A 26,651-nucleotide genomic window follows, 5' to 3' on the forward strand; every position below is an offset into this window, starting at 1 on the left:
TAATAATAATAATAATAATAATAATAATAATAATAATAATAATAATAATAATAATAATAATAATAATTTTATTAACCTACACTTCTGCGTAGAGGGAAAGGAGGGTTATTATCACCACCAATTTCCCAAAGAAATCAGTTTTGACATGCAAGAAGTTTAAACAAACCCTACCAACAAAGACCTAATCCATCTGCTAATGGATCGGCCCATCCCCATAGCGCGCACACCACAATCCCAACGCCTTGATGGGAAACAAAAACTTATAACTCGCGTACTCAATCGCGCATGAATGGTTAAACACGCCCTCCGGTTCCTCAAACACCCACTCCCCATTCTCTTTTTGCCGCTCCATCAACACCTTCACCCCGCGCGCTATCACTGTGCGGTCCGGGTACTGCGCGAGCAACAATCCGATTACGGCCCAGGCAGTTTGCACGACCAACGCCGCACGCGTCGAAACATATGTATGGGTTTCGCATGACTTCATGCTCTCGCCCCAGCCGCCATCTATGAGCTGGCGTGCAACCAAAAAGTCGCACCCCTTCTTGACCGTGGCATCATTCTGATACGTACGTCCGACAGTTTCCAACGCCTCAAGTGCAAACATACCAGCATAGGTGAAGCAGATCCCCCAGCACCCGTACCACGAGCCGTCTGGCTCTTGCAGCGATACAATGTAGTCAATCGCGTTAGCAATCGCAGCGTCAACTTCCGCGGCGCGGTAGTCATAGTGCTCCCTAAAGTAGGTCAAGCCGAGAACACAGGAGTCGGTGCACTCCACATATGGGTATTCCACCATAATGTTACCAAAAACCTCCGCCGGATTGATTAACTCCAACATAGGGGTGGCCTTGATCTTCTCGTAGGTGGAAAAGGACCCAAAGTGGAAAGACCCGGTATTCTGGAGACTCAACAAAACATCCACCGTCGCGTGCAAGCGAGTGTCTTCGATCTGCGGGAGATCGCCAAAGACAGGCGAGTTTTTCACCATGATGATTGCCTTCAATGCCTCGGCCGAGCAGTCGCTGACGGTGTAGCCCTGCGTCTTGGTGGAAAACGGCCAACCACCGTCGCGTGCATCGCGGAAACTGCCCGGCACGCATTCGGTGTCGAACTGCGAGTGGAGCAAAAGTGTGTACGCGCGCGCAACCACGCCGCGATAACGCGGCAACTCTGCAAGCCCTGCCATGAAGAGATACTGCACCGCGAATGCCGCATCCCATACCTGCACACCGTTGGTACCCATCACCACCATGCCCTGGGGGCCGTGGAAAAGCGTGTCATTAACACGGCTGTAGAGCATTTTGTACGTCGGGGAGTCCTTGCCACCCTCGATATACGCGACAATCAAGTCGAACGCGTGCGAAACCGGTGCGATAGTCAACCCGTCGGTATTCTCAACCTCCTTCTGGATGAGCTCAAACACGCGGCGGTGCGCACGCTTCAACAACCAGTTCGGGCGGAGGTACTTCTCGTACACCACTAAGCCCGCGTTTAGGGTGTTGAGGAGCGTAGTGTGCGGGTAGTAGAGATCAACTCCGCACACGGTGTCACGGTGACGGCTGAAGTCGATGCTTGCGTAGTCCTGTGTGTAGATTTCCGTGCGGATCGCCGACAAGAGATCATCAAGCGCGCACTGCGCACGCGACAGCGAAAGATAGCCAAGAGGGAGGTAGATAGCGCGCGTATGCACCCACCAGCGCGCGGGGTGGATCGGTACCGCGTACGGAAGCATCCACATCTCTGGCGGCGCCGGGTTGACGCCTTCCCACGAGTACAAGTTCAAAAGTGCCAACCACGCCTTGCCCCAGTGCGGGTTGCCGATCGCACCACCCAAGCGGTGGAGAGTCTTACGTGCCTTGCGCACAACCACGTGTGTCGCGGGGAGCCCGAGCAAACGAAGAATCACGTAGTTCATCGTGGTCCCGAAGCAGGTTGATTTGTCTACAGAGTGCAACCCCCAGCCGCCATCCACGGGGTGCGCCGTGTTGACAATGTAGCGGATGAGCTCAATTTTGATGTGAGCTGGGATTTCCGTTTTCGTAAAGTAGTGCGACGCGACGTAGCCGATCGTCATGAACATCGGGCCTTTGTACTGGCACGGAAACACCCCCGAGTCCTCCTGGAGAAGTGCGAGGAAGTCCGCACCATTCTGTGCAGCGGCAAACGGTGTCCGCGCACGCAACGGCTTCGGCGCCGGAAATTCGGGCACCTGGAGAAGGTGTTGCACGTAGGTAGACTGTGGTTCGAGCGCAGCCTCTTCCGGCGAGAGATACGCCCAGAGTTCGCGTCCGAGGCTATCGGTGCGAAGCCGCCACAATGAAGGGTCTGTGCGTTCGAGGCCAACTGTCTCGGAGTAGTAGGTGGTCATGGCCAATGGCAGAAACAAGAAAGGGGGAAAAGAGAAGGAGAGAAGAAGGAAGGAGGAGAAGACGCGGAGAAAAATATATGCGCGAGCGATCGTATGGCTCGTAGCGGGTGCGCCGCGCGCGAGAGGCAGGGATCTGAAAGCATATCGATCTGTGCCAAACTTGACATTCAACGTTGTGAGATCAGACTTTTCGGGATGATATTGGATCCAATCACCTAGTCGATTGTATGTATAGCAGTTATCGCTTTATTTGTTTCTTTTTTGATGAGAATGTGGAACGAGGGTCCATTGGGATTACCGTACGTCTTGAGGTACCTGAATCATTCGGGGTGGATATGGGGTGGCACTTAGCCATGTCTTGGGCCGAGTGAACCAGAGCGATGTTCTATTACATATTTATAGATTTCCATTAAACACTTGGAATTGGTTATGGCTGACACTGACCGTCATTTTGGCGTGAGAAGGATCTGTGAGCTCGCTACTGGTTCATTTACAGAAATGGCTATATGGATGGAAATAACCTTGTTCAAGCATTGAGGCTGGCTATATGCATCCGTGGACAACCCACTTCTGATCAGACATTCCTTTTTTATTTAGCAAATAGTGAAACATCTCTGAGATTCAATGATAGCCCTCCGTCAAAAAAACAGCAAACGAAAAAACCAAAAAAAAAAAATACTAACCCCATTAGGAATAAATTTACCGGTTCAGTCTCCATTATTAACATCCTGGATAACGTCTCCTCCTAATGCCAACGCTGGTACTCCTCTTATTGACCTTCCCTGTCACCACTATCGTGCTGGCCCCCGTATCACTCCTTCTCAAGGGTCATGGTTTGGGCTACTTAACCGAGGAACACAATATCTTTAACCTTATGTTTGCAGACTACGGAATCATTGTCTTTATCACCTTGTACACCGCCATATCGCTATTAGAAATAAAATACACGGAGACAGACGTGTCATTTCACGCGGTTTTGGTACGCCAGACTCTGAAACTCGCCGGATATGTGGCCTACGCTGCTGGCTTGTACTTATTTCTTATTCTCCCAATCTACCGTTCCACAGGCTTCAAGATAAGTGGGCACTTGTTTGGTCTTTCGTTACTTCTGCTCACAACTGTGATTGAACTAGCACGAGTCAAAGGCCTACCCCGCGACGATTCATCTAGCAAGATTTTCAAAAGGATAACGGTAGCAGTTCTAGCGGTGTGTGCTGTTTGGTACCTATTATTCTTGATAACTTGTGTGTTTTTCCACACTTTCCCGGAAAAGCTCTTGGGATTGGCCCTTGGTATGGTCCCTCCGGTGGTTTTGTGTATTAAAAGCCCCGACTTGGATTTCTTGTCTGTGTTTCAAATAAGTTAAGGGACTCGAAATGATGTAAATAACTGCCAGTATAAATTCAATTTCACACCAATTTGGTAGATTAAGATGCTTGAATATCCGCAGAGAATAAGCTATGGTGGAGGAAAATACAAGTCACTGAAAGTTATCGTCCTTTGGTATGGAACGATACCTATACGCCTGCGTTGTATACTCCCATAAGTTTTCCTTAAATCTCGTTCGACTCTAAAACCTACACGCATTTCGGACATCCAGCGTATTCTGGGATTAATAAAGTACAAACTGAAAAACGGAATCATATATACAGGGGCCCTCGGAGCGCTGGGCTTCAAAGAATCGGTTATTCCAACACTAAGCTGGGTGCATTGTGCTTGCCTTACTAAGAGATAGCTCAGCTTATTTAGCGCTCTTCTTTGGCTCACCGTAGAACTTGGCGAAATCCATGCCGAGCGAGACCGCACCTCTTCTCTTTTTGTACTCGGTAAAGAGAACATGTCTGGCGGCGACTGGGTCGTATCTAACCTGTTTCACTGGTGGAGCGGTACGTAATCTGAAGCAGTACTTCATGAAACCGGTACCGGCGGAGGAAATCAACTTGATGACAGTCTTCTTAGACTTCGCTTCTAGACAGGTGTTAGTAGGGCTGGCAGGAAGGATTTACCAGGGTTCGTCTAGAAAGATGATCTGGTTTCGAAAACTGAGTCAACATACTGGCCATTTTGCGTATTCGTGGGTTCTGAGGTCTAGAGGTCGAACTGGAGCTTGATCTTAATGGGTGTGAATTTTTCACTGTGCACTATATACATTCGAGGTGGCCGGATGCAGAAGGATATTGAATTTCCGTATTTGGTCGTGCATGCATGTGTGGTATAACTGGTGCGTCGCCGAGAGTAGGGCATGGAGACAAATCAAAGTCAGTGACGGGTCTAACGTTAAGACAGCCCAGACTATTCAAAGCCACTCTATGCGTGTATGGTGGGCCGAATATGATTAGTTTTTCAACCAGCCGGTTGTAAGAGTGACACTGCTTTACACACAGATACAAATACATAAATAACCAAGAACAGATCGATAATTACCAGGAAGAGCACAAACCTGATGCGACAACGATCTTCAATCAATATTTCTGGGAAAATCTTCATTATTAATCGCTAAATCACTTAAATATCTGGAAAAGATAAACTTCCTCTTATTCTCCTTCCCCCTCCATCTCCTCCCTTGCAGCTTCAACCCCGAAGAAGTTTTGCCCCAAGTGCTCGAGCACGTCCCAGCCATAAGCATTAACAAAGCGCCGCCTTACTACGATATTATTGTGTGAATCCGGCTGCAACGCAACCAAGATCTTCCGCCATGTCACGTCCGCATGGTACGCATTCGCAATCTCATACTGCTTGTACGACTTGTGCGATGACAACATCCGTCCGAGTTTGCTCTTCTTGGAGTGGTGAAATTTGATGGCGGAGGCTGGATAGTAACGGTCGTGGAAGACCGTTTCAGGCCGGCTGGAAGGATCGAAGAGGTACTCAGTAGAGGGCATTGGGGCGTGTAGCACTCTGACGGTGGAGATGAACGCCAGCGCTTTTGGCGGAATATTGAGCTGGATCTCTCCTTCATCCATGCTGGCCTCGTCCGGTTCTGATTCGAGATTTCCAAGACTGTGAGCCAGGATTTTCTTGTAGTGGTGTTGTTTCCGCGTCCGGTGCGCCTTGGCGATCGTCAGCGACAGCCGGGAGGGGGTGGAAAACTTCTCCCGGAGGTAGCGGCTGATAGATTTATGAGGAGGATCGTCTCTGGGCGCGACGTCTGTGACGCTATCGCTGGAGGGGTCGGGGGCGGACAAGCCATGCATGCTGTTGGCGTTCTCACGTGCATCCGCTTCTTTCCCACTCGCATTCGCACTCTTACGCCTTCTCCCTTCCAGGTCGCCCCTGTTACTCTCCCTAATCTTGGAAATATCATCCAACGCCTTCCAATCAAGATACAACAACGATGCCGTGCGTAAAGGCACAATCCCATCGTTAACCACATTTGCGTACAACGTCAACTTTTTACACTGCTTCAACCATCCATGCAACGGATCCAACGGAAGAATCTCCAAAAGCGGCTTCAAATGAATATCGTGCTTCTTCGTGTACTCCGCTAACATCGCCTCATACCGCGTAAGATCTGTATCCGCGTCAGTCTCCACCTCATCTGACTTTAAAGTATACGAATGGAGTCCTGGGCGCTGATGGCAAAGCGATAGGTCCCGTCCAGTCTTCCCTAACGCTCCTAGATCGAGAAATACCGTCCAGAAACGCGACATTTCAGATAAGATCCCGAGCATTGGCGATGCGATACACATAAAGTTGACGGGAGTCACACGCGCGAGGAGTTCAGGATTGGTAAAGAGCACGTAACGAAGCGCGTACGCTTGAACAGGCCCTCCAAGCGAGTGGCCAATGAATGAGATGCGTGCGATAGTGTAGGGCGTTGCACGGAGCGTTGCGACGAGATGCTGCGCCACGCGGATGCCAAGCCACTTGATACCTTTTTCCGTGTGGCCCGCATTGCCGCGGAAGCCGCGCACCATAACGTTTGCATGGCCGTGCGCGACAACGTGCGCATAATGTTCGATCGATTCCTTGAGGCTGAGCATGTCCGCAGTGAGGTTGGAGAAGAGGCCATGGGTGATAAAAACAAGGTGGACGGGCTGGGAGGGGAAGGGGGGTGGGAGGGACCACAAATCATCCGTACTCTGCTTCATAACAGTCAAGCCAGTGGGGGAGTGGGTGGAGCCAGCTGAGGTATCTGCTGTATTACCAGCCGATTCATTGGTAAGATCACTAGACTGGTTGGTCGAGCTATCAGTCGCGTCTTTGGTGACATTATTAGTGCAAGTTAAGCCAATGGAATAATCCACTAGATCATCTGTAGGACCATCATCTGCAAGATCAGCGAGATTATGGGAGGCATCTCCAGCTGAACCATCGAGGCATTCACTGTCGGACGCATTAGACTCTTTGGCGGATCCACCGGTTTGTCCATGTGGAAGGACGTTGGGGTCTGCAGTAATACCACTCACTGGATTGATGGGGCGATTGGGGGCATTAGTGGTGCTGTCGTGGTCTGGGCTAAAGCCTGTAGAGCTAAAGTCGGAGAAGAAGCCATTAACTTGATTGGGGGGTTCTTTAACTAGAACATCACCCGGGGATTTAGAGTTGACACAACCAGATATCGGGACAGATAATTGGCCGTCTTTACTTTTCATCTCATTAGTGCTGTCTTCACGGCGAGCTTCCACCAACGGGTCTTCCGAGAACACTTTCTGGATAAGAACACTCTTGTGGATCTCTTCTGAAGTGAAAACTCTGGCAGTATCACCCCTTGTTTTGATATCTCTCGCTTTACCTAACTTTATTTCCCCGTTATCATCCATGCTGTTTTTGGTTTGATTGGAATATGACAGAACGAAAGCTTTGGTGGTCTCATCGACGATTTTTGCTTCCTTATTTGCTGCGACATTACAACTAGGGTCACTCTCGTTACCCTTATCACCCTCATCACCTTTGTCACCCTCATCACCTTTGTCATCCTTGTCACTTTGAACAGCCGCTATCGTCTGAATCGATTCCTTAGCTGGTGCTCGCGAGTCTCTTGTAGTTTTCAGCGAGAATTTCATATCCTTCATATCCGCCTTCGGCAAGTGCTTGTGCGTCTTTAATTCTTTCCGGTCGAGCCCAAATGCTAAATCGTACACAATCCCGACCTTCTGCGATGTCACAATCTGCGAAATCACATCTACCGTCCACTCCCAAACTCCCGTGCTCCGCTGTGAGTTGCGATTTACGAGTAGAGTTGCGTTCCACGCCTCGCCCGGCTGTACGCTGAAAGCGTACTTCACCTCAAGGTCCTGTTTCGGGTTCACCGGCTCAAACTTGGTCCGCGAAGAGAACTGGAAAGGCCGCACATCGCAGTAGAGCAAAAACGGACCATTGAGCACGGCCGCACGGAGTGCAAGCGACTCACGATTGTGCAAGCGCAAGTAGAGCTGTGTTGCGGGAACCGTACCGGGCTCCGGCGCGTAGGTGAGCGTGTAGCGCGCGACGTCGCCGATCAGCGCGGTGCTCAGGTCGCTGTAGATGATCGAAGACATGGTTCACGGGTATTTCTCTCTCGATGGTTGAATCCGTGTGTACATAGCGGGTGGTGTTTGTATATATATGGCAAATGTTGACCCAAGTAGATTGCGATGGTCATGCATGTGAGTTGCATGGGACTCCGAACGCATCCGAAGTCCCAAGTATGCAGGGCATACCTATGACGAGCATTAGCGTAAATGGGCTGGATATCGTGAAGAGAGGTTGGTATAAGACTGGGGGTTATCCACCATGGATGCTGTGATAGTGGTCAATAAGTAGCTTCATTGACTTTTCTGAACTATTTGAGACTAGAGTTGACTTTCGCAATCGCCATTATCAGCGTTTTGTATATGTATTATTTCTTTCGAGGTTAGGACCTGGTTTTTTTTAGTCATAAGTACTGGTCAAGATTGAGATTTTTTTTAACATTAGGGCCCTATATATCAAACTACGGGGCATAGAAATAAACGGCCTTTAAGGTCCAAAAAACTGGTCAGACAAGCTTAGGTGACACACGCTTGGGCGCAATTTCCTGTATCAGACATCAGCCCACGCCGAACCTTCCAGCTTAGGGTAACTCACTTAAGTGGAAATTGACTGGCTCCTTTACAGGGACAGTAAAGCGCTATAACTAGTCAATAAATCGATTAAACAGAAGTAAAATATCACTACTTATGCATTTTATGGTGTAGCCCTGGGTGACTGTTTCTGAGGTGAACGCTTTACCTTCCGCCCTTATGACGTGCGCACACCGACATATTTCTCCGCCATTTTGCATCTTCGGCGGCTAACAAAAGCAGATCTCATCATACCATTGAAAGGGGACTGTAAACTTCAACGAATTGCATTTAGAAGAGCCAAAGTTCCTTGAAGCTAGCTTGCGTCAAAGGTTCACCACCATCTATTTATTACAAGTGACACTACCGTCAATCCAGCATCAATCCAGCGCCATCAATCCAGTGCCTGAATTCGATTCCCTACGATTGGCATCACAAAGACCATTCTCCTGTCTCCCTCATCGGAAGAAAGCTTAGCTATATCCAAGATTTGCATCCTATTTGATCAGCTTGGCCCAATTGTTATAAGGGCCATCAGTTTGCCAAATTCCTGAGACTTTACTTCTAGTGGAAAGGCTCCCTTTCCATAGTCAAGACTGGCCGTCCTATAATCGAATTAAGCTGGATACTCAAAAGTGCCACTAATACGTCTGCCATAGGAGATTGCCGTTCCTACGTTGGATATCTGAATTTTCATCTATACTTTCTCAGATCTGCTTGGCTCTATAGCCGTTCATCCCAGTCTGGAGCTATATTTACCCCCCAACATACGTGAATTCCCAATCTTACTCAAAGCCACTAGATCGTTTCTGACAAGTGCTTTAGCTCACCATCCAGAGCTACGAGATAAAACCCTGAAATACTAATCCGTTAAATCAGATCCGAGGTGTCTAACCTTCATAAGGCAGCTCTTATTTTGCGGCCGCTTTCCCCCTGATTCGCACCATCCCAGTTCACTACAATAGATCCCCCCCTTAGCATCTCACCATTGAGTCTGAAATGTCTACCAACTATGCAAAACTCGCCCGCCTTGCGCAAGTCAACTACTCCATCTATACCTCAGCTAAGGCTGACGACCAGTCCGTGCTTGAGGCCGAGCTCCTCCTCCGCTCGCACACCCCAAATGTCCTCGCCACCTACTATGCCAAAGAGCTCTGGGTCTACTCCCTCAACGACACACCCCTTCCTGCCATTCCTGCCTCGTACCACCTCAAATTCCAGAGCAGCGGCACCATTCCTCCGCTGAAGTTCTTCCAGAAGCTGGCGCCACCCGCAGAACTGCCCAACTTCCAGTTCATCCACCTCACCTTCATCAAGTCCGTCAAGAAGCTTGTACTCACACGTTTGACCTTGGAAAAGGCCGTCGCTCCCTTCGGAAACCACTGCGTGTCGCTTCTTCCGGCCGACCGCCGCTGCGTCGTGCTCATCGACCCGATCCTCACCCCACAAGGCGACCTCTACCTCAACATCTGTAGCAAGGAGCACCACCTAAGGACCTTCAAGGAACTCCCATCAGATAGCTCGGATCCCGAAGACGTCTCTGAACGGGCCTATGCAATCTATCTCATACCCTCGGGGATCCGTGCGCACTTCGCAGACGAAACGCTCCAAGAATCACGTGCGGCGCCGCCTGCGAACTACGCGCAACTCGTGCAGACACTCCGCCTCGCGCTGGCACTCCCGCTCCCACTGGACCCGGCGCAGCTCACGTGGGTGCGCCTCGTGCCGAACCTCAACCACCTCAACAACCTCACACCCGCCATCTGTCAGTTCCTTCAGAATGGCTTTGCCAATACGAAGCTGGTTATCTGGCCGCTCGAGCTCTGCTACGTCCAGGGCGCGGTAGCCACTGCCGCGATGGAGATGGCCGAGTTTTCCGACCCGCTCCGCTGGGTCGATGACTTTAGCAACTGGCAGCAACACACGAACACCATCCGCTTGGAGCACTTGAAGTTCCAATCGGCGGTCAACACGCCGATGTCCACAATGGCTACACCCATGGATGCAGCTGCGCTCGCGATGACGCTGGTGCCCGCACCGTCGACGGAGGAGGACTGGGGGAATCTCAGCGAAGAGTTGTTTGGAGACGACGGAATGGACGAGAAGGTGACCGAGGGAGACTTTAACTTTTTTGATGAATACCCGAGTGGCGAAGCTGCGAGGGATGACACCGCGAGCGAACCACGCCCAGAGGATGTTAACGATGCACGCACGGATGCCGTGACTGATACAGAGCCGGATGCTGCGAACGACACGCACGAAGATGTCGTCAATAATGCACGCGTAGACGCGAACGGAGAGGCGTGTGCTGATGCCGTCTCCGCCGCGACAAATACAGCTAGGTCTGTGCTTTCGCCTGTACCGCTTTCGCCTGCACCGCCATCTCCCGCGCTCCTAGACATCCCCATGGACAAAATGATCCAACCACCTAAAACCCCCGGTTGCTACCGCGACCCAGGCGCGCCCCTTCCTATTGAGTCGCCCAACCCGCCCATGCGTCGCCAGTCGGCGTTCTCACCGCTTACGTTCAACCCTATTATCAAGAGCGGCGTGGACGCCAAGTACGTTAATGGCGGGCGTTTCTACGTGCCCGAAAAAATGGGACTGGTCACGGCAATCAGCTCAGACGAGACTGGTTCCGACAGCGATGCAGACTCGCATTCAGACGGCCCGGAGACGCATGCACACACATCCACCCCGAGCAAGCGCGCACGAGAGCCCGAGCCTAACAACAACGACGACTTGGTGCGTGGCTCACCATCTGCGTTTGCCGAGCCCTTCGACTTGAAACCTACCCTGGGCGTGTCGTCTACTGCCGCACTGCCGAATATAGACGAAAAGCCCGTGAAGCGCGCGCGTGGTGAGGGGTCCTTGGCGTCCACCAACTGGCTCCCTCTTCTCCTTCGCTCGATCAATGTGTTCCTGATTCCCGACGTGTTTTACACCGAAAACCCAACCATCCGCTTTAACGAGTTGAATGACTTGTTGCCGGTGCTCGCAGACGGGTTGGTTTGGGACGATGGATTTTTGGGTGAGGCAGAGTCGTGCGAGTTTGGCGCGGTATCCGTGGGGTTCCGTGAGGTGTTTGCACGGTGTTTTGCTTCGCGCGGTGTGGAGTTGAATGAGTTGGTGGGGGGCGGGGACGGCGAGCTGTGGGACTTCCTCGGCACGAGCCTAGACGAGGTGAAGCCGAGCCTTGGAGAAGTTCCGGGCGAGACCAATGGTTTTCCGGGCAAGGCCAATGGCGACCAGGTGACTTCCCCCAGCCCTTCGCCTGTCCCGGGTTTCTCGCCTAGCCCAGAGCTTACCATTTTCCCAGGCACGGTTACTGGTGCGTCCTCGCCTTCGCTCATCGAATACCCCCAACCCTCCTTTAAACTTAAAAAGCTCAACCAGGCTGTCAAAATTAAACCCACTGGTGTCCAGCTCTGGAAGTACCTTGGCCTCAACCCCCTCTCCGGCCCCAAGAACCTCCGTATCCTCCTTGTCTCCCTCACAGCGACCGCCGCCGAAAGCCGCTACTTTCTCTCCTCCGTCATACAGCACTACGGCCACTGTAAGCTCGGAGCTATTTCGCTCGTGGGCGACGGAATTCTCAGCATCCCCGCGCCTTCCGGTGAAACCGAGTACTACGAGCTCGTCGGTGCGCGCCTCACCGAGCTTGCACGCACGCTCCAGGAGGAGTACGTGGCGCTTCCCGCTGATGCCCCGGAACGCGAACAGCCAATCGTGCTTTTGTTTGCGGACTTTTTCGGCGGTGCGCGCGCGGTCGTGGAGACCGCGCGCCTCACCAAGGTGTTTGAATTCAACGTGACGCTCTTCCACAAGAAGAAAGACCGGCTTCCAATCCGTGTCGTGCAGCACGTGGTCCCGGGTGACTTTTTCGCCCAGCCCGAGACAATTTCGGTAATCTCAGCCGCGCGTCTCGAACGTTTCGTGCTCACAATGTACAACAAGATTCCCGGCGCGCCGTTTGCGACGCTTCTGAAAACACTTCCGAAGAGCATCGCCTTCCGTGTGGGATCGCATCCGAAGGCCTCGCTTATGTCTGAGGATGTCTACATTCATTTGGCGTACGAGCGGTCGATTGACAAGAACTGGTGCGTGGCCGTGTGGCTGGACCAGTGGGGTAGTTCGCGGCTGACCAAGGCGTGGTACTGCTCGCCCAGTCTCGGTAAGCTCGGCAACCCGTCGACGGGGCTGATTAAGAGCTTTGAGGACGTGTCAAACGACATCTGGCAGGAGACGTTGCGCTTGACGCGTGGGCATGGGGGTAACAAGTTCTTGGTGCTCACGCGGTTGAGCAATATTATTCCCGATGATGAGTTGGTTCAGTGGCGGCGGTTGTCGTCTAATAACAAGAATAAAGACCTTTCGTTGATTGTGATGGCGGTAAACCCAAGCCTGAAGACATTGGTGCGCGCGCAGCGACCGGATGCGTGTGTGCTCGGCATGCCACATACGGCGTACGAAGACACGGACGCGACGTTGGTCGACCTTGCGGACGCGGTCAGCGGTGCTGTTTTACGCCACCCGTTGGCGTTGTCGAATCAGCAAACGCGCATGGCTCTCCAGACCGGCCTTCTCATGAAACCAGCGTCGGACTCCGATGATATGCTTGTGTTTGAGCTCAATTTGTTGAGCTGCTCGGGAAGTTGCAGTTCTACCGAATTGCTCCGCGCGATGATGGCTCAGTACCGCAACTTGGCCGCGTTGAGCGCGGTGTGGGGTGTCGCACGCGAGCCGTCGCTTGTCCCGTGGCACGTTTTAGCCGTGCAGAAGTGTCTCCGCTTCTTGGTGCATCTTCGTGTGGAGCAATAATTATAGGTTTATATTCATGGCTGGTGTCTATTCGTATTGTAATGGGGTGTGATTTGTTAGTGTTTCGTGTAATACCCTTGCTCTATAAAATATGATTGATGACATGGCAGTGAAACTCTAAATGCATTTTAATCTAAAACTCCAGATGCATTTTAATCTGAAACTCTAGATGCATTTTAATTGATGGTACTTGTCAATACCTGGCTTACCGGTTTTTAACCTCCTAACGATTTGTCCCTTTAGCTTTAATTGGTTAACGAAGTAGGTATTTTTTGGGATACATAATTCCTGGTCAATTCCTGAAGATAGTATACAAACAGGGCTTACTACTTGTAAATTTGTATGTATTGAGGACTCCAACCAAGCCAATAAGCTCAAGAATCAAAGAGCCTAGATCACGAATCGACTCTAAGCTCGCCCGAGATTTCGATCTCCACTACACAGATCCCGTTGCTCGTTAATTATGTGCGTATACACGAAAAAATGAAGGGGCAGGAACCACCAGAAAATAAAGAAAATGCCGTTAAAATAACAAAGATATTAATCCTGGAATACATCAAACTTGGAATGAGGTCCCCGCGCGCGAGGCGACATAAAGTCGTCGCTTAAACGATGGGTGTCGTCATTGGACTCACCAAATATAAGTCGTTTTGGCCTATACTCTTTGCGTTCCTGCTCATCCAACTGCCGTACAACCTTTCCGCCTCGCTTGTTGATATACGTGATGGATGTTTTCTCATCCGTGAAGGAGCTTCTGGGAGGTTTGGCGTTGCCAATGAACGGATTGACAAGCAGTTTACGTCTGATATGAGCCTCCTCCTCCTCCTCGTCCGATGACCATTGGTTCTTGTCGTACCACTCCGCCGCCAACTTGTCTGTGATGATGTTCTTCTGTGGCGTGGCGGGACACGAGAACGGCGATGACTCGAGCGGTGATGTGGAGCGGGCATGGCTGAAGGACAACTTTCTTCCAGGGGGATCAAACAGATCTTTCACCAGTGAATGATCTGTAAACAGTGGATGCGCCATCGTGTCTTTCTTTGCGAGCAGAAGCGCCTGCTCCAACTCCTCCTCCTCGTCCGAGCTGATAAAGACTCCCGTCCGAGCGCTGAGGAGCCGCGCCTGTTTGTTGGTCTTGCCCTGTTGGGTCAACGCATTGTACACTCGCCCTGAACCGATGGTGGATGGCGTGGGCAAAAAAAGCTTAGGGGCTGGCCCAATGTCTAATCTAGCGCCGAAGTCAATCGCATCAACGTCCTGTTTGCGGTTTCTGGAACCTCTTCTGGGGGTTTGCTCGGGCGAAATCATGTGTTTGTTCTGGAGGATACGCGTACTGGCCGGCGTGCGTGCCTGGAGCTTCTTGGAAAAGCTATCATGGGGGGTCTTGGGCGTGTACAAGAACGGTTTCTTGTGCGAGGCCGATGATCTGGGAGGCGTTTGCGGGACAAAGTGGTTGGACATGTTTGTAGCAAAGAACGTAGTCAAGTTAGGACTTTTCTTATCTTAAATCCGACGCTTGCACTTTAATGATAGAGAAAAATCGTGTGGTTGGCCTATATTTGTAGTCTCCTTTTTCGTGTAGAAATCTCCGCGGAAACCGACGCGTCTGTGTAGAATCAAAAGTGGCTGGCTGGCGCGCAAAAAAATTGCTGCTTTCGGTTAAATTACCTGCATGAACATCCAAGTTTACACCAAAGCAAAAGGCGTGAAAAAAAAAATCGCGATATCAAGTAGAATCAGACCAATGTATGGGGATTCCCTTCAGAAGGTTGGGATTATGAGAGAAAATAGTGTAGCAGGCTGAATCTTGGAATAGAGTAAACGTGTCTTAATGAATTTTGGAAATAGTTTTATCAAGCGGAGAAGCCGAAATAAATCGGTACAAGCTTAAGGGTCCAAGAGTTGATGGTTTACACGCAAGCCACCTATTAATCCCCCTTGTAACGACATAACATTACCCCTTGTCTATCACGCAGTAAATTAAATACTAGCCATTAATCGTATTGATAGGTTACCAACCATGTAAACCTCCCGGGTCGTACCAGTACTCTTTGATAGGCTGTTTTAGATAATAACTCTTGACAAAGCGCCAAGTTACAATATTGAACTACATTCTACGACACATACCGGAAATTTATTTTCATACCCACTCATCCTTCTAGATCTTAAACTTAGTCTTCCCATCTCTTTTCACGGGGCTAATGTCCCGTGCGCTCGGAATTTTCGCCTTACTAGGAGTATTCCTATACACCTCGTGCATGTCCTCGATGTCTCCGTCGTGAAATACAATCGTGCGGTCCGCCACACCCAACGGCTTTAACTTCCGCTTTTGCAACTTATCCGCCAGACTCGGCCGGCTGTGTTGTCTCACAATCCGCTTAAGGTTGTTGTGCTCCGGGCTCTCCAGAAGCAAGTCTACTCGCTGGAGCGAGTTGGTGAACACGGCATCCTCGGCTTCACGGGTGTCACCAAACGTCTCGTCCAAATCGTCAAACAATGGTTTCTTTTTCATAATCTGAGACGCGCTCCGGTTTATTTCTGTGACACTGGCATTTGTGACGTTCATGAGTCTGGACGTGAGGGCTTTCCCGGTGGATCCAGTAGAGGTTCGGCGCGACTGGAGCATTTTGGAAAGGGGCGACAAAACACCGTTTGGTGTTGAGGTCGCTGAGAGACCGCCTCTCGGGGAGAGTGCTGTCGCGTTTCTCGGGGACAAAAGTGGCTTGGTAATTCTGGGCCTCGTAAAGTGGGTCAAAGGCAATGGCAATCGCGATGGTGAGATGTTGCTTTTGACCCCAGGTCTGGAGGAAATCCGTTTGAGATAAGGCGACGTGGAGAATGTAGAGTGCTCGCTGGTTCGCCCCCGTGACGGGAGGGTTCCAGGGGAGATCCGTGGAGCTGTTGGTCTGACACGTGAGGGAGAAGTGATGCGTTTTTCCAGCGCCTCAAGTTTGGCCTTGAGCGTATCTATCTTACTCCCTAGCACAGACTTTTGCGTGATCACCTGCTGTCTGAGCTTATCCGCGGCAAGCTGAGATTCCTTTAATTTAACCAGTATCTGCTGGTACTTTACCTCGTACTCTGTTTTTGACCTGGGCTTGCCATCACTGGCGGTGTGCAAACGGGCGTCAGCTAAGCGGAGCTGCACGTCTTGCTGAAGAAGCGCACGGAAGAACACTGCCGTCCTGACAAGCAGTTGGCGTTGTATTTCCAAATCATTGTGGTAGGAAACTTCGGATTTAGAAGTTGCGTATCGGTGGTAGGTTTCAAAATGCTCCATTTGGGTTTAGGAAGAGAGAAATAGAGTATGAGCAGTTCGGTGATGCCTTAATGTTTGTTGTGACAGTGGCTGCAGGATAATTCGCACAGAACCGAGCCACGGTTTTGGGGCGGCTTGAGCGGCATACGTGGGACGGGAATTAATAATCTGGTGGGATGATTCTGGAGCTAAACTCGAGAGTAAGTCCAGGAATTGGTTCTATTGGAACGAGAAAATCTCAGTTAGAAAACTTTTAGGGTGTTTTTAGAAGTTTCTGGGAAGTTTTTGGAATGTTTACAGGGAGTGTGAGGTGGTAAGATAGGGTCGACGGCGTGGGTATGATACGACGTGGGAGAGACATTGATATAGAGAATCCAGAGAGCAAAATGTCATCGGTCAGCTGATGTAGCGCCTCGTGTATGCGGCAGAGGTTATAACGCCTAGACAGCTTGACTTTATTGATTGACGGCGGAAAAAAGGGGATACTCTCGGGACCCAAAAGAATAGAACTATGAGCAACTCCAACGTCAGCGGCTACGAGCCTAACAGCTTCAACAGGGCAGGCAGCAGATATTTTTCAATTCAGATCCAATTTTTCAGCACTATCCAACCGTACTTATCATGGTCTTTCAGCTGAAGAAGGAGAATAAGCTGTTGGAGCGCAAATAGACGGATTACTTAATCCAAGCTCTCCGGCGAGTGCCAGTGATATATAACTCGAGCTTGTATCAAACCATTTGACCCTGTAGCCACAAAGTGTATCGCTAACACATCTACTAGTCTATCCTACACAGCCATTCAAAGATGCATGAAATTACAAAAATATTTTACAAAAGGGCTCCGCCCCACGTCCTTGCCTGACCCCACCTATGGCGTGTCGGCGTTCGGCTCATATCCATCATCGTAGTCATTGAAGTTGCCCGGAGTCGGGGCTGCCCCAGGGGTCGGTGCGGCCCAGTCACCGGGAGTTGGAGCCACATCCGAGCTAGACGTTCTGGCGTTGCCACCCCACGCGGAACTGCCTCCCCAAGCCGACCTGTCCCCACCTCCGTACGCCGACTTACCGCCGCTTGGGTTACCCCACGTAGACCCACCACCCCACGTGGATTTGTTGCCCGAATCGCCCCAGGCGGATCCACCGCCCCAGGACGATTTGTTCCCGGAAGAGCCCCACGCTGGCGTCTTGCTACCGCCATCGTAAGCGGATTTACCGCCATAGGCCGTGAGGCCACCTGAAGCGGCGCCGGAAGAGCCCCAGGCAGGGGTCTTGCCGCCAGACTGCCAGGCAGGAGTCTTACCGCCATGGCCGCCCGTGCTCGAGGCAAAATGCGGGTTGCCCCTGCCCCCGCGGTTGCCCCCACGGCTGCCACGACTCATAAACTCTTGGTACGAGATCAAGTTCTTGTTATCATCGTAGAATCCCAAACGGTCCTTGCTGATGGTGACAATCTTGGTACGCGAGTGGAACTCCACTCGGGCAGTGTTTCCGTTGGCATCCTTCACGATCCCCTTGTTCCCCTTGTACGGACCGCTGATGATCGACACATTCTGGTTCAAGGTCTTGTCTCGGCCCATGGTGGCCATCATGGCGACCGGTGGCGGCATGTTGCCGATTTGCAAGTTTGGGTTCATCTTGTTCAAGTCGGGCCCCGCAGAGACATCCGAGATGGAGCCCTTGGCAGAAACCGTGGCAACGTTGCCCGAGGCGGTGGCGAAGATCCCCAAGTTCTCGAGGATCGTTTTGGACTTGACAAAGAGCGTGCTGCGGTGGATGTGGATGACGGCACCGTCTCTTCTCTGGCCGGAGAGCTCCTTGACGGTGTCACCGACCTTGACCTCGTGGCCGTTGCGGTCGGTCGCGATCTGCTGGTTTGGCGAGAGCTTGAGCTTCTGTGTGATGGAGGACGGCGCGACCGTGGTTGTGCGGTCGTCCTGGCCTAATACCGTAAACAATTCCCTGTCGGTCTTGATCACCACACCAAAGGCAGAGACATTCATCTGCACAAGATCCAACAAGTCGTAGTTGCTGACCGTAGTGGTGGAGGCAGAGTTTGTGCTCTTGACCAAACTGTTGGCAAACACTGTAATATCCTTGCGCGATTGGTCGGAAAGCAACGTTACGTAGTTTTCCTCAACCTTGACCACCAAACCAGTGTCGTTCGCGTGTTTTCCACTAATAACCATAACGTGGTCACCAGAGTTGAAGATCTTGCGCAAGTTGGAGATTGGAAACTCGAGCTTTGCACCGTTGAGCTTTGGCTCTTTTGAGGAAACCAACACGGTGACGATATCGGACTGCTGGGAGGCCAAGATGCGGCCGCGGATTCTGGCCTGTTCACCACTGATCACCTCCACGTGGTCACCCGGATGGAACGCGATGGACGCCTGTGACGACAGCTTCAAACTCTGTGCGATGCTGGACAAATCGATCCCGTCATCCTCTTTACCACTGTTCAACCGGGTGAGTTCCTCCAAGGTTGGTTTGACCTCGGCTGTGTCGAGATACTGGAGCTTGAAATCTTTGATCAAGAAGCCCTCGTGATACTGCTCGTTTCGATAAGCGTAGCGCTTGGCGCCAATGGCTCTGAGGCGGTCTGGCTCGTACCGTTCGGCGTCCTTCTCGCTGAAAAGGCGCGGCGCCGGTCTGAACTTGTTGCTGACCTTCTTCTTCTTCCCATCTTCATCCACGTCCGTCTGGCCGTAGTCCAACCGCGGCACCAACCGGCACTGGACCTCCAACCCGTTCTCGGAGAGGTTTGTCACCACCGCGAGATCGCCCTTGTACAAGCCACGCTTGATACGAATGTAGGTGCCTGGGACGAGATCCACGTCAGTACTCTTGTTCTGTCTCAACAATGCTGGGAATTCGTCCACCGGCACAAGGAACTTGTTCTGCTGCGAGTTAAAGATCCCGGTCAAACCCTTGATGGCCTTTTCGACCGCCTCCGGCTTGCGCGCCTCGATGTAGATGTACCCGATGAAGTTATCACGCTGGAAGGCGGAGAAAATCTCCAAGTCCTTCAATGTCTGCTTCTTTTTCAAGATCTGGCGCACCAACTCCTTCTCCTTACCCTGGCGACATCTGAGTGCCCAGATGGACGGATCGTCTACCGACGGGAGGAGCAACCGCTGGGAGACCTGGTCGCCCCCCTGGAACGCACCCGCCTGGTTGCGCCCGTACCGCTCTCTAAACTTTTCGGCCAATCTTTCGGCATCCTCGTCCTCAATTTTCTGTCTTCTTCTGTCCACCTCTCTGTGGGCTCTTTCCGTCTCCGGCTTGCCTGGTTCGGTGCCTTCCGCATGGTCGTCCGCGATAAACTGTTCTCTGAACATAACCGCCTCTTCATCATCTTCCTCTTCATCCTCTTCGTCGTCGTCATCGACCTCGGCTTCCATATCAATGAACTGGTTCCGGCGGCGTCTCTTTCTGGATCGAATTTCATCTTCCTCATCGTCATCTACCTCTTCTTCATCTTCTTCATCATCCTCGGCGGGAGCCTCGGTGGGAGTATCGGTGGGGGTCTCAGCGGGAGTCTCAGCGGGAGTCTCAGCGGGAGCCTCGGTGGGAGACCCAGCAGGAGACTCAGCGGGAGACTCAGCGGGAGACTCAATCGGGCGCTTTAGGCTGGTATCGGACAAATGATCCTCAGTTTTAAGCGCTGCAGTGTCACTCATATCGGGTACCAAGTGGTGTGACTGAATCGTGTGGGGATGGACGAGAGGTGCGCAATTTGTGTTTTTGATATGATAAATTCGTTGGCGTTACCCGCTTGGGTGAGACACGACGGTATGCGCGCGACCACTACAAGCGTGCTCACAGACATGCGTTGCGGGTCATTTGGACGATTAGATTTCAATAGTCTGATAAAAGGGATTCAACTGGTATGCTTAATAATATTCTGTATTTTGTCCTTTACATCTATATAAAGGGTCATAGTCTGAAATAAAAGTACTTCCATCTAGCTTTGGCCAAAATAATTTCTGTTGCAAAGTTCGACGCTTATGCCTACACAAATAGGATATAGCTTCAAATCGTAGAGATCGAGAAATTTAACAGATTACATTCTCTAGTTTGTTGTATCGAGACTTCAAATTGTTCCTAATGTGTGTGTGTGTGTGTGTTTTTTCATAAATAATAGTCTAATTCTCGAGCAGCCTTATTTCGATTTCATCAGTTGCTGCTTGCAAAGGCTCCACCGGAATAAAGATTCAGGATTTAGCATAAACCGTCAACTAGGTAACAGGGCTATCTGCTGCCTCCTTCGCCAATAGTGTGTGCATTCAGTGTTGATGAATTCACCTATCACCCTGGTGAGACCACAACAATGAGTAGATCACACCCTCAGAATGTCATAAATGGCCAGAAACAAAGTATTGGATAACGTAATCTCATACAATTGTCTCGCTCAGATCAATTATTACAACTCAAATTCCAATATTGCCTCTTCAAAGGCATCTGCAAATCCCTCGTTAACGTCTCCTCTCTCATAATCCCAACCAGGCTGGCACCTTAGCATGTTTGCCAACTGCAACGGCCACTCCTTGTCACATTTTTTAGTCTCCCTTTGCGTAGCACCAATTAGGATTTGACACTCTTCCTCGCTATCCCTGACCGTGGAATCAGAATCATCACCCTGCTCCGCATGGACTTCAAGCCATTCCTGTCTGGCTATATCGCCTCTGGCTGCTAGATTGAGAAACTTGCTCCTGGCGGCCACACTAACGTCCCCGTTCCAAGAGCAACTCCACACTTGTACCACCATGAATATCACAATCACAATTTTGTTCGTCTGGTCTAAGAGGTGACCCTCATAGTTTAATCTGTAGTTAGGCTTGAGGTCGGCCAGTACGGCAAAGATGTCCGTGTCTTCGCCCCGTTCAAGCGATAGCTCCTTTCCAAACGCACCAAACAGATTCGAGTAGCCATCCGTGTAGAGAATCCCCACTTTAAACAAGAACTCCTGCTCCTTTGGTGCTGATTCGTCGCTAAGGGTGAAAAACTCCCGGAATTCCCGTAGCGGCATTTTCGCCACCGTGGCTGCCACGGCTAAAACCCACTCCTGAGGATCGACCGCGTAGCTGCGGCGGTTCATGCCCTCGGAAGCAAACCACACGGCATCCATTCCAACATAAAGCATCACACAGAGATCGCGTCTCAACCGAATCGTCTCCACGTTGTACTTTCCTTTCATTGCTATCACCTCAAGCACCACCCCCGGGGCCTGGGTGACTTCTTGCTGGTACAAGGGCCTCATGCCAGGCCAGTGGGTGAAGAACACCAGAGCGCATGCCTTTTCGCACCACTCGGAGGAAAACGTCCCGAGCGCTTTGAGGAGCTGGTGCCAGAACATGTCCTGGAGCTCCATGACCACAACTTCGCGGTATCCACGCGGCACGTTCTGCCAGCCGCGGTGGACTGTGTTGAGGTCGTTCATCTCGGCGATCTTTTCGTTCAACTGGAGGCGGAAAACTTGAACCACAAAGTGGCTGATAGGGCGATAAGTATTCCAGAGCGCATGGTGAACCAGTTTTTCCGAAGTAGCGCAGCTGAATGTCCACTTAAAAAGCTGCCAGATGTCCTTCAACGTATGGCTGAGCAAATATTGGCCGCTGATGGTCCGGATCACATCTTTTGTTTCCTCAAAGTCTTGCGAGTCCTGCAACATCTGCGCTGCCTTTAGGGACTCTGCCGACATTTTTTGCCTACCAAGGTCAAGCATAAGCGCACCCTTTGACGGCGAAATGAACGAGTCATTCGAAGCAAGGGACCCGTGGGGCGAGGAAAACTCGTTGGGTTTCACCTTCTTGGGGGAGATCATAAGGTCCTCCGTAGCTGGCCGTTTCGGCGACTTCATCGCAAATTCGGGGCTGGCACCTTCAAGTAAATCACCCTCGGCGGTAACCTTTTCTTGGTAACTTTTGGCGGAGATCTCGGGTATGGTAGCTGACCGTGTGATCCGGCCCCTGGAAGCCTGGAGCCGCCTCATAGCAGAAACAGACTTTGGAAACACCAATGATTTCACCAAGGCATAGAGTCGCTCTTTGATAATCGCCTTGTCATCGTCGCCCAATACCTTTCCGTCCAGCAGCTCCACCTCCTGGGTGACCTCGAGGTCAATGTCGGAGGTCTGGGAGTTGCTGTTGTAGATAACTTCTGCAGATTCAGTCAAAACAGTGCGTGAACCCATCATCACAGCGTCAAGGTACCGCTGGAGAAGGGAAATGGCGCGTTGGTTTATAGGAAGGGGGTTGGCCGAGGAATTGTCCGAAATCCGTGACGAAATCGTCCAATGGCCCGCAATGGCAGCTAGGGTGATGAGATCGCTGAAAACGGCGTCGTCTGGAACTTTGGCCAATCTTCGTGTGGCAATGTCCTCATTGAAACCGTGTTCGCTGAACACGGAGGCCTCAAGCACCGTGAGGATCTTGTCGTACTGGTTTTTCTTCGGGTTGAGGAGTTTCGCGAGCTCCTTGTCGAACGCGATCCCGTTGTCGCCATCGTAGAGATCCAACTCCGCGGCACCGGGATTGAACCTTGTAGGGGAGTCTGACTGGAACTCAAGCTGAAATAGGTCTTCCAGCATGATTGGGCAAGAATGGATCAGGTTAACATAGAAGCGTGGTGTGTGAATGTAGGCGCGTTGCAAAGGCTAACTCGCGCGGCTGAAAAGATGTGCAGGTTAGACGATCCCCGAAACGATAATTGTAAGGTATCAGTGTTGGCTAATATCAGGCCATAGGTTCGAGAGTAAACGATATTAAAAGGTGTGGAAAGGAGGAATTAATTTACAGCTTGTGCTGAAAATATAAAACATGATATAGCTACCTTACTGAGCAATATTCTTTAATTCTGCCCACAGTCTGATCCGTAAACGCTCACTAAACAAATTGGATTATGGATCCTGAACTCTCAAAAACTCAACAGCCGATAAATCCATAATAATCATGGCGAAAGTTAAACTTAAAGAATTCTGTGGGGTGTTTCAGCACTCGTAGTTTTATACAACTTGTCCTACCCTTACATTTGTCTTATACAAGAGCATGCATCATCTGAGGAAAGAGCTTTATACAATAAAACGACGGCTTAGATTCCGAGAGAGTCCTCAGGAAGTGGAAAAATGAGGTAATAAAACGCTTATTTATCGTCATTATAATTCGTTCTAGTGTGCCAAGAGCCATCTACATGGCGTTACAATAATGCGCCACTCCAAGACAGTATTCCTGCGGCTGGCGCTTACATGGACCGGCCCCAACGGTACATACACCCAAAGACCAACCCTTCATTATGCTTGAACCCGCAAGTTTATTCGCACCCTTATCGATTCAGCCATTATGACTTCCTATGGCCCTCACCGCCTACAAACAATTGCAACCCTAGACCTTCCGTCTTCCTCCCCGATTGTGTTCATCCACGGCGGCGCCTGGCGCGACCCAAACAACACCAAAGATGACTGGGATGCCCTCGCATCCATGATTGAGCCCACTCCTGGCCCTTACAAACACGCTTACTCCCTAGATTATCGCTTATCTCCCGAGGTGAAGCATCCGCAGCACATTCTCGACGTGCTATTTGCCTTGTGTCACCTTAAGAAGGAGGTTGGTGTGGAACACGTCTCTCTAGCGGGGCATTCGGTTGGTGCCACGCTTATTTTGCAGATTCTCTCTTTTACCAAATTACTCTCGTACTATCCTGATACGTTGACGGATTTAGAGTACCTGTGCCTACCAGTGTCAGTGAAGACCCCAGCACAGGTAGTACTGTTTATTGAGAAAAATCTTCCTCGTTTGGACACCTTGTACTTGTTAGACGGGATCTATGACATGGACAAGTTGTATGAGGAGTACCCGATTTATTCTGACTTTATGGGCCAAGCTTTTAACGGAGACGAGTCCCAGGCTATACAGTTGAGCTTGGAGATTGGAATGGATGTGCCTCACGGGAGGGTTGTGGTGGCACATTCTTATGAGGATGAACTTCTCAGTCCGCAGCAAACCTTTTTATTCACGCAGTACTTGACATTGCAGAAAATTGAGTTTACGTTTGTGATGGGCTCTTTTGGCAAGCACAATGAGGTATACGAGTGTAAACAGGTGGCTGAGTTGATCCTGAAAGAGGCAAAGGTGTGAATGCATATATGAATTATGAAAGTTTGAGAAGAGAGAATGAAATGTGGTTTCAAATGTGATTTGACACTAAAGAATGCCAGGCACTAAAAAACAAAATCTCTAGGAAAAACATCTAATGGGACACTCACCACGTTTGTACATAGCACTTGTAACCAAACAGATTTATTCAAGTCCAGAAAAAAAAAACTTTGTCGGCATTTATCAGCTCTGGAACACATATTTAGTTCGTAGATGATTGTTCTGGTGACGTGGAACCTATTACTCTCGGATCCACCGTATTGTATTAACATCCGGTATGGAGAATATCAATCATTTGAGTTTCCTATATCCAAGCTCTACGCCAAAGCTCTCTTATCATACCCCGATATCATGTTTTTTTCTTGCTTACCCAGAACTCTACTAAAAATCTCTGAGGCCCTTCTTTTCACCCTCAAACTTTACACGGAATCCCACGCTCCATATAAAGTACTTGAGGATTTACCCCAACTATATAGAAAACCTCGGCGGCCTTTCTTGGTCTTTACATAAATTTATTAAACAAACACACCTATTTCTTTGGCTTGGAGAACTCCAAGTGGATAATCAAGTTGTGGTAACCCTTACCGTCGAATCTGTCAATCGCAGCCTGGGCCTGGTCAACCGACATGAAGGACACGTAGGCAACACCCTTGGATCTACCGGTCATTCTGTCCTTGACAACGGTGACTCTCTTCAACATGAAAGGACGCAACAACTCGTCTCTCAACGTGTCCTCATCGACAATCTCGTTCAACTGCGTAATTCTCAAGGTGGTGGAGTCGTCTCTGTCTTCGTAGCCTCTGCCCACAGCTGGCGCATCGCCTGGCTTCCTGTTTCTGAGATGCGGTGGCACGAACACACTGCTGTTCGCCTCTGGCTCCGGTGTCGCGGACGGCGCGGCCGCGTTGGCCTCGGAGTCCACGCCGAGCGTATCCTTGAATGGACATTTGGACGTGAAATGGTCCCCGCCACAGGTACGACACTTGATTCTCTGTGTAGTTGCGTTCTTGGCGCTTTCCTCTGCCTTCTTCTCCTCTGCCTCCTTCTCCAAGTCCTTCCACGCGGTCCCGAGGTTCAACTGCACGTCCTCGCCGATCTGGGTGGTTCTCATGTCTGGGCCCGGCGCGGAATCTCTCTCCTCGCCGAACTTCGTCCACTGCTTGCGCGCGGCGACCGCTGGATGCACGGTCTCCTTGACTATGGTCTCTCTGACCTTCTGTATGACTTTGTACTTCTTGCCGTCTGGCCCCACGCGGAACGACACCACAGTCTTGGTGCCGTCGGCGTTCTTGGTGATGACTGGCACCGGTAATTCATTCTCAGAGTCCGCCCAGTTGGCAACAGGTTGCGATGCGATGTCAGCCATTTTATGTGAGTAATGACGCCTTGAATGCCTTGACGGTTGATGTAGGCGTCTATTTTTTTCACCTTCAGGTTTTTTTCGCCCGCGGTCGTGCAGCGCCCAAGCCGCGTGTCGCTCCGGGTAATGGTGCGAACGTAGACTGTCACTATGTAACTCTGAGCTCAAGTGCCCGGATCGTTCAGGCTGCTCGGTACTGGTAGAAATCTGGGATATACACCAGTACCAAGATTAACAGATGCAGTGAGGCTTCAGAAGTGAGTACATGTATAAATACAAGAGATACCAGTGTTTGGGGGAAAACCCTAAAAAAAAAGCCACGATGGAACGTAAACTGAGGCTGAAATTGATATACAGGAATGGAGTAAAACACGACGTTTTTAATATGAACATGTGCCGACAAAACGTAACGGTTTTTGCACGTATAGGTGGGAATTCACGAACCATGGGACCAGTAAAATACCTGTAAAGGTGGCCAGGTCTATATTACGAGATCTGCGGTGAATTTACGGACCTACTACCCGAATTAGACATGCCGACTGCCGTTAGGTGATACCAAGTGCCTTGTTTTTGATTCCTCACCCCGCGAAAATAAAACGTAAACGGTCTTGGCCAAACTCCATACCGCAGTGTGTTCTGCGGTGGGGTACGTTGTAATATCACAGTTTGAGA

The 26,651-nt window shown here is 50.6% G+C and overlaps 11 protein-coding genes across 11 annotated transcripts; 3 read left to right on the forward strand and 8 right to left on the reverse strand.

Annotated features, from left to right (window-relative positions):
- Positions 1 to 193: 193 nt before the first annotated feature.
- On the reverse strand, positions 194 to 2,371 carry ERG7 (lanosterol synthase; the record flags this gene model as incomplete). The annotated part of the gene is made up of 1 exon (XM_019131648.1): positions 194 to 2,371. The coding sequence occupies one exon, from the start codon at positions 2,369 to 2,371 to the stop codon at positions 194 to 196; it is 2,178 nt and encodes a 725-aa protein (XP_018986515.1).
- A 374-nt stretch (positions 2,372 to 2,745) lies between these two features.
- Positions 2,746 to 3,894, forward strand: BABINDRAFT_121025 (uncharacterized protein). Its single transcript, XM_019126938.1, has one exon. It carries the CDS (start codon positions 3,120 to 3,122, stop codon positions 3,735 to 3,737), a length of 618 nt encoding a protein of 205 aa, XP_018986516.1. The 5' UTR covers positions 2,746 to 3,119; the 3' UTR covers positions 3,738 to 3,894.
- Positions 3,895 to 4,112: 218 nt separating this feature from the next.
- On the reverse strand, positions 4,113 to 4,434 carry BABINDRAFT_7012 (mitochondrial 54S ribosomal protein bL33m; the record flags this gene model as incomplete). Its single annotated transcript, XM_019132548.1, has 2 exons — positions 4,113 to 4,339; positions 4,428 to 4,434. 2 exons carry the CDS (start codon positions 4,432 to 4,434, stop codon positions 4,113 to 4,115), a joined length of 234 nt encoding a protein of 77 aa, XP_018986517.1.
- Positions 4,435 to 4,695: 261 nt separating this feature from the next.
- Positions 4,696 to 7,869, reverse strand: BABINDRAFT_160582 (lipase ROG1 family protein). Its single transcript, XM_019128322.1, has one exon. The coding sequence runs from the start codon at positions 7,849 to 7,851 to the stop codon at positions 4,906 to 4,908; it is 2,946 nt and encodes a 981-aa protein (XP_018986518.1). The 5' UTR covers positions 7,852 to 7,869; the 3' UTR covers positions 4,696 to 4,905.
- A 1,524-nt stretch (positions 7,870 to 9,393) lies between these two features.
- SRB9 (Srb9p) lies at positions 9,394 to 13,215 on the forward strand (the record flags this gene model as incomplete). The annotated part of the gene is made up of 1 exon (XM_019130375.1): positions 9,394 to 13,215. The coding sequence occupies one exon, from the start codon at positions 9,394 to 9,396 to the stop codon at positions 13,213 to 13,215; it is 3,822 nt and encodes a 1,273-aa protein (XP_018986519.1).
- A 540-nt stretch (positions 13,216 to 13,755) lies between these two features.
- On the reverse strand, positions 13,756 to 14,676 carry SOL1 (Sol1p; the record flags this gene model as incomplete). Its single annotated transcript, XM_019130376.1, has 1 exon — positions 13,756 to 14,676. One exon carries the CDS (start codon positions 14,674 to 14,676, stop codon positions 13,756 to 13,758), a length of 921 nt encoding a protein of 306 aa, XP_018986520.1.
- A 654-nt stretch (positions 14,677 to 15,330) lies between these two features.
- Positions 15,331 to 16,495, reverse strand: BABINDRAFT_160585 (uncharacterized protein; the record flags this gene model as incomplete). The annotated part of the gene is made up of 1 exon (XM_019128323.1): positions 15,331 to 16,495. The coding sequence occupies one exon, from the start codon at positions 16,493 to 16,495 to the stop codon at positions 15,374 to 15,376; it is 1,122 nt and encodes a 373-aa protein (XP_018986521.1). The 3' UTR covers positions 15,331 to 15,373.
- Positions 16,496 to 17,341: 846 nt separating this feature from the next.
- On the reverse strand, positions 17,342 to 20,149 carry SPT5 (transcription elongation factor; the record flags this gene model as incomplete). Its single annotated transcript, XM_019132549.1, has 1 exon — positions 17,342 to 20,149. The coding sequence occupies one exon, from the start codon at positions 20,147 to 20,149 to the stop codon at positions 17,342 to 17,344; it is 2,808 nt and encodes a 935-aa protein (XP_018986522.1).
- A 402-nt stretch (positions 20,150 to 20,551) lies between these two features.
- BABINDRAFT_12444 (uncharacterized protein) lies at positions 20,552 to 23,096 on the reverse strand. The gene has a single exon (XM_019126969.1). It carries the CDS (start codon positions 23,056 to 23,058, stop codon positions 20,893 to 20,895), a length of 2,166 nt encoding a protein of 721 aa, XP_018986523.1. The 5' UTR covers positions 23,059 to 23,096; the 3' UTR covers positions 20,552 to 20,892.
- Positions 23,097 to 23,806: 710 nt separating this feature from the next.
- On the forward strand, positions 23,807 to 24,601 carry BABINDRAFT_34382 (arylformamidase; the record flags this gene model as incomplete). The annotated part of the gene is made up of 1 exon (XM_019131677.1): positions 23,807 to 24,601. The coding sequence occupies one exon, from the start codon at positions 23,807 to 23,809 to the stop codon at positions 24,599 to 24,601; it is 795 nt and encodes a 264-aa protein (XP_018986524.1).
- Positions 24,602 to 25,148: 547 nt separating this feature from the next.
- Positions 25,149 to 25,985, reverse strand: TIF35 (translation initiation factor eIF3 subunit g; the record flags this gene model as incomplete). Its single annotated transcript, XM_019132552.1, has 1 exon — positions 25,149 to 25,985. One exon carries the CDS (start codon positions 25,983 to 25,985, stop codon positions 25,149 to 25,151), a length of 837 nt encoding a protein of 278 aa, XP_018986525.1.
- Between the last annotated feature and the right edge of the window lie 666 nt (positions 25,986 to 26,651).

This window comes from Babjeviella inositovora, assembly GCF_001661335.1.
Source record: "Babjeviella inositovora NRRL Y-12698 unplaced genomic scaffold BABINscaffold_3, whole genome shotgun sequence".
NCBI lineage: Eukaryota > Fungi > Ascomycota > Pichiomycetes > Serinales > Babjeviella > Babjeviella inositovora.

Excerpts from the sequence above, each read along its gene's own strand:
- BABINDRAFT_121025 (XM_019126938.1), top strand. The coding sequence starts at position 3,120 with ATGCCAACGCTGGTACTCCTCTTATTGACCTTCCCTGTCACCACTATC.
- BABINDRAFT_160582 (XM_019128322.1), bottom strand. The coding sequence starts at position 7,851 with ATGTCTTCGATCATCTACAGCGACCTGAGCACCGCGCTGATCGGCGAC.
- BABINDRAFT_12444 (XM_019126969.1), bottom strand. The coding sequence starts at position 23,058 with ATGCTGGAAGACCTATTTCAGCTTGAGTTCCAGTCAGACTCCCCTACA.